Below are 6,000 nucleotides of genomic sequence, written 5' to 3' on the forward strand. Positions count from 1 at the left end.
TTCCCTGTTTGAGTATAAGGAGCACAGGGACTGATCTGCCTGATTTACTCTTCTTTCCACCGTATTCTAGCATACAACAGGTGCTCAAATGTTTGCTGAGTAAATAAATGAAACTTCGGGAGGACGTTTAAGTTTCCATCTTTGCAGCTTGTGAAACTACACTCTGATTTTCCTTCCATATGGTACTGCAAATGTCACAGCCCCCATTTCTCTGCACACGCAGAAAGGGTCTGTCTTGTTAACCGCTGTATTCCACACGCCTCACATAAGAACATAGCAGATACCCAGGAAATGAGATGATGCCTCTTTCTAGATGTCAGTACTGCCCAAGTCCTCACGTCCTGCTGTATTCTCTTCCCCTCCAACGCCCCCGATCCATCCCTCATCTCCAACTTAAACATACTGAACAAAGGCCTTCCAGAGGTAAGAGTGCACTCGCAACCTCACCAACCTGTACTCAGCTCTCAAGGTTCAACTCAGATGTGACCTTCACCTTCAAGCCTCTCTCCTTCCTTCCTAGTGCAGGCAACCAGACTTTTTTTTATCTCCCCGACCAGTCAATTTTGGGACTTGTCTGTCTCGTCAGTGAAACCACAGACTTCCTGAGGGCAAGGGCTCTGTCACAGCCCCCTGCTCCCGCAGAAAGGAAGATGAACGTGGCACTCATAAATGTCTGCGGAACTGATGAGGAATGCTGGCGAGGTCACACACAGGGCCATCTGGACCTCTTCAGACCTCAGGGCACCCCCCTCCTCAGGCTCAGATTCTGTGAGGTCTGCAGGGGGACATCTCTTCCTCTAGTAGTGGATATGAGAGGATGGCCAGGGAGTTTCCTGTGTTGTGGCCCTCCCACACCCAGTGGTGTCATGCAGAGTACCCCCCTCTGAACTCTCCCCTAGATTTCCTTTTGGCAGCTTTACTGAGATACAGTTCACACATTTAAAGTGTGCAATCCAATGGTTTTTAGTATATTCACAGGGTTGGGCAACCAACACCACAGACCATTTTAGAACATTTTTATCATCCAAAAAAAAAAAAAAAAACCACCTACCTATTACCAGCTACTCTCCATTGCTCCCGAACTCCCCAGCCCTAAGCAACCACTAATTGACTTTCTGTCTCTAGAAATTTGCCTGTTCTGGACATGCCATGTTAAGTGGAATCATAGACTATGTAGTCTCTTGGGGCGCCTTTGTGGCTCAGTCGGTTAGGCGTCTGCCTTTGGCTTAAGTCATGATCCCAGGGTCCTGGGATGGAGCCCTGCATCGGGCTCCCTGCTTGGGGAGCCTGCTTCTCCCTCTCCCTCTGCCTGCCACTCTCCCTGCTTGTGCTCTCTCTATCAAATAAATAAACAAAAATCTTTAAAAAAAAAAAAGAATATGTAGTCTTTTGTTTCTGGCTTCTTCCATTTAGCGTGTGTTCAAGGATCATCCATGTTGTAGCCTGTGTCAGTACTTTATACTTTTTTCTGCTAAGATTCCATCCCATGAATACACCACATTTTATTTATCCATTCATCAGTCCAGTCCTCATCAGGACATTTGGGTTGTTTCCACGTTTTGGCTCTCATGAATAATGCTGCTATGAACTTTTGTGTATAAGTTTTTGTGTGTTTTCACACAATATACTTAAGAGAAGTGTTTGCACTTCTCTTCAGTATCTACCTAGCAGCAGAACCGTTGGATCATACAGCAACTCCATGTTTGTTTGAGGAACCGCCAGACTATTCGCCTAAGTGTCTGCACCCTTTTACACACCCCCGGCCAACTGGCAATGTATGAAGGCTCTGATTTCTTCACGTCCTCCACATTGTTCTGTCCTGATATCATGTCTTTCCTACTGCTGCCATCCTACTGGGTGTGAAGAGGTACCTCAGTGGGCACTGATTTCCCTAGATCTATTAACAAGCAACAACTCTGCAGGGTCTCTGGGCACACGAAGCCCGTCAGGCCTGGGTCAGCCCCAGCTCTGCTGCTGACAGCTGTGGGATATTACTAGTTCAACCTCTCAATCAGTTTCTTCTTTGTCAAAACATGTTCTTTCACATGATCCTTAAAAACAGTTAATGACACATACATGATGTATAGTATGGAATTCCTAGTACATCATTTATTTTTTTTAAAGATTTTATTTATTTATTTGTCGGGGGGGCGGGGGAGCGCACAAGTAGGGAGAACAGCAGACAGAGGGAGAAGCAGGCTCCCTGCCAAGCAAGGGGCCCGCTGCCAGGCTCGATCCCGGGACTCTAGGATCGTGACCTGAGCCAAAGGTAGACGCTTAACCAACTGAGGCACCCAGTCATCTCTCCCTAGTGCCTTACAAAGAACAATGGTAAGGTTCAAAAAATAGACCTATTAACAACAACAAAGAAACCCACTCCTATAGGGCCAACAAATGTGACAGTCTCTGGTCTAAAGAGGAAGACCTAAGAAACTAAACTATTGGGGCCACAAGATTATAAAGATTCGTTAAAGAGAAAAGTACCAACATTCACTGAGAAATTCACTTTCCTTCCATTATCTCTCCTCATTTTCTGGTGGTGGTGGACCCAGGAGAGACTCAAAGCAAAGAAAGGAAGTTGTTCCTTATTGAAAAGGGAACAGCCTTTTCAATTATTTCTTAAGGTAATATGTTGACAGGTCTGTCGATTAGACGGAGGAAAACACTTTATGGGAAGTCTAGGACATACGGGTCAGCCTATTGGGGATGCAAATGAGACATCAGTGGTCAAAATCGGAGCCCCATGGATACAGTGCCCACTGGTGGTACCACTTCAGCTGCATCTGCCCTTCCCCAATGTTGTTAACTCCTGGCTATGCAAATGTTTCTGGCAAAGGAGATGAAAGAATATCAAATGTCCATGCAGGCCCCAGAAAAGAGGAAGAGGAGGAGAATGGGAAAGAGTTAGACAAGAGGCCCAGGTGGACAACCCTAAAGAGCCTTTCAATATGACCACCCTGCAAGGGCAAGTTCACTTCCAAGGGGTCTGCTCAAACCAGCCTGCAATCACAGGGGCCTCCCCAGGGAAGGAAGAAGGGGTAAGAATCCCAACAGCCTGGTTTTAAGAGAGGCACAACAGAGAAGCCGTTCTCTAGGTCTTTGTTCCCTTCTATGGAACAACAAGCCCTGTGACTTAAGGGACACAGGCAAGAGGCTAGCTGAGGAGCTTTCAATGAAATGGAGCTTTCTCTTCTCTACAACCCTTATCCACCAAACTCCTGGACCAACATGGAGCCTTCTTGACCCCATTACCTTTGTCCATCAAACTCAAGGACCAGATGAAGGCTTCTGATTCCAATTTTTGTCCACCGAACTCATTATTTGATTCATGGTATGTCTTCCAGTGCTCCATTAGGGTCTGTCTCACCCCCGCCCACCTTTTAAGGACAAAGAGGTGGGCTGGTCCCCTCTATTTGGCTGATTAGCAGTCTTACCCTGAGCCAAAAAATGCCTGCTCAAAACCAACACTCCTCAGCACAATTTGCTGTTGTTGGTAGTAGCTAACACTTCCTAATTTTTGGTCCATCCAGACACTCTTCTTAGAGAAAAGAGAACTCAGTCCCCCTCCCTTCTGATCTGGCCTAAGCAGGAAATGACAGCCCCCTCTACACAGACCAGAACAACAGTGCTATGGATTCACAACCAGCTCTCACTGCATCCAGCACCCTGCGACTGGCCCACCTTAGCTTCTGGATGTGTAATCTTGTTCCTATGCCACATTCCTTCCTCCACACCCCTCTTCCAAACTACCACTCCCCGCCACCCACCATTTTTGCCGCAAACATTACAATGAGTGGAGTCACATACAGCCCAACCTAGCGGCACAAAACACGTCAAACTAATGGGAAAGGTGTTTAAGACGAAAATTTGTTTAAAGAAGAAAAAGCTGGGAAGAAAGAAGAGTGGGGACCTTGAGAACGGGCCAGACATCAGCCTTGGTGGAAGGTTCCTGCACCACACATACTCAGGGCTCAGACTTTTAGCCTGCCTGGCTCCACAGGTGACCCCCACTTCAGGTGACTCTGGCTCCCCCAAATAAGTACTGTAGTACCCCCCACCCCCCACCCGTCCACAGTTGTGCTAAGTTAGCCACAGTCAACCACAGGGCAGAAGCAGATGACCCTGTGTTCTGCTGAGTAGTCAGAAGATCAATAGCAGCCTAAAGCTAGGTCACAATGCCCACATCATTCACCTCCCTTTATCTCATCGGTCAGGCATTTTATCACCTCACATCATCACAAGAAGGGTGAGTTCAGTACAATAAGGCATTTTGAGAAAGAGACCACATTTACATATTTTTTATTACAGTATATAGTTATAATTGTTCTATTTTATTATTAGTCGTTGTTAATCTCCTATTACGCCTAATTGATAAATTAAACTTTATCATAGGTATGTACACATAGGAAAAAACAGTAAATACAGGGTTGGATACTCCAAACGGTTAGCGAGGGGACAAGTTAGTGCACAGGCTCCTCAAAACGGACCTTCCCCATCGATCCTCGGCGTTCCAGCGGCCCCCTGAGACCTGGACCCTCCCTTGAACTTGAGGGGGCAGGGGTCCAGGGCAGCTGCCCCTCAGGGTCCCCATCCCTTTTCCCCACCAGGGAACTGAGAACTTCGGACTTCCTCTCTTCTGCGAAACTGCGCCCTGAGCAGGGCAGCCCTGCTCTCTGGGTTGGGAGGGGAGAGGAGGCCTCGAGGGGGAGAAGGACGGGTTCCGCCGCCTCAGCGCGCCGCCCGGGCGACTCTTCCACCCCGCGGCTCGGGTTCGAAGCGGCGCGGCCCGGAGAAGAGGAAGGAAGAGGAAATGCAACTTTTGCCTGTGGTTTCTGTCGGAAAGCGGGTCGGGCCCCGCAGAGGGGTGGCTGGAAAAAACTTGGGACCCTGGAGACCTGCGTCCGTGGGTGCAAGGGCGGCGTCGGGGCTGAGTTCCAGGGCGCGGGCAGCGCACCCAACTTTCCGAAGGAAAGCCCTCCCCGAACTTGACTGTGGCGGCGCAGTCCCCCCGCCCCGCCCGCGGCGAGATGCTCCGGCGGGCTCCGCCCGGCTCCAGCCGCCCGGCGCGCCACCTCCCGGCTCCCCTTCCCGCCAGGCCTCTCCGCGAGACCCCGGCCCCGCGCCCCGGGCCTCTCTTACCATCTGCGCCACTTTCAGCAGGGCCGAGTACGTGCGGGGGTAGACGGGGTCCAGCAGCCCCTCCGAGGGCCTCGCGCCCGGCTGCCCCGCGCCGGCCCCCGGTCCGCCGCCGCTGCTGCACGTGGTGCGGACGACCCCGGCTCCGTGCGACATCGCGCGGCCCCCCTGCCCGTCCGCCGCCTGCCTGGCCGCGGCCGACCGGCCAGATAAGCGGGGCGGGGCGGGCCGGGGGCGGGGCCGGGGCGGGGCGTGCCCGGGCGGGCGGTCGCCGGGTGCCGGTGGGGGCGGGGCGCACGCGTCGGGGACCCGCGCCGGGGACCCCGGTCCGGCCCGGGCGGGACCCGGCCGGGGAGGGGCTGCCCGGCGATTTCCCGGGAGGGCGCGGCCTCCCTGCGCTCGCCGAGGCGCGGAAGCTGGCCTGGACGGTGGGCCGGGCCCTTCCGAATTGGGCAAGGCGGGGGCCGCAGCTGGGTCTGGGCCTCCTGGGGTTTGGTGTGGGCGTGGCTGCGGATGTGTGGGAAGAGGACTTGCCCGAAGTGTAACTTACACGCCCCGAAATGCCCAAACCCTCCGGGTTCCCCTCCATTAATTTTCCTTTATGTGCACACCTGTGTAACCACCACCAGCTCAACTAATAGAACGTGCCAATACCCCCCAAAGATGCCTCGAGGTTCTTCCCAGTCTACCTTCCCTCATAGCACCCCCCTGACCCCCAAGCCTGAGGCCACCACAATATCCTGCTTTCTGTCATTATAGATTCGTTTTGCCTGTTTTTGGCCCTATACTTGAAATAGTACTGAATATTCTCAGTTGTGTCCGGCTTCTCTCACTCAGCTCTGCGTTTGAGATCTTCCTGTTGTA

At 52.1% G+C, this 6,000-nt stretch overlaps 1 protein-coding gene across 2 annotated transcripts in view; it reads right to left on the bottom strand.

Annotated features, from left to right (window-relative positions):
• CMTM7 (CKLF like MARVEL transmembrane domain containing 7) overlaps positions 1 to 5,370 on the bottom strand; it is a 56,829-nt gene extending 51,459 nt beyond the window's left edge. Inside the window, exon 1 of one of the 2 annotated variants that reach the window (XM_027585586.2) lies at positions 5,140 to 5,370. In XM_027585586.2, coding sequence (XP_027441387.1) covers positions 5,140 to 5,292 — 153 coding nt within the window. In that variant the 5' untranslated portion in view covers positions 5,293 to 5,370. The remainder of the gene's footprint in view (positions 1 to 5,139) is intronic. The other variant, XM_027585585.2, reaches the window with a different exon arrangement.
• Positions 5,371 to 6,000: the final 630 nt, after the last annotated feature.

The sequence above is a fragment of the Zalophus californianus genome, chromosome 1 (assembly GCF_009762305.2).
Source record: "Zalophus californianus isolate mZalCal1 chromosome 1, mZalCal1.pri.v2, whole genome shotgun sequence".
Classification (NCBI taxonomy): Eukaryota; Metazoa; Chordata; class Mammalia; order Carnivora; family Otariidae; genus Zalophus; species Zalophus californianus.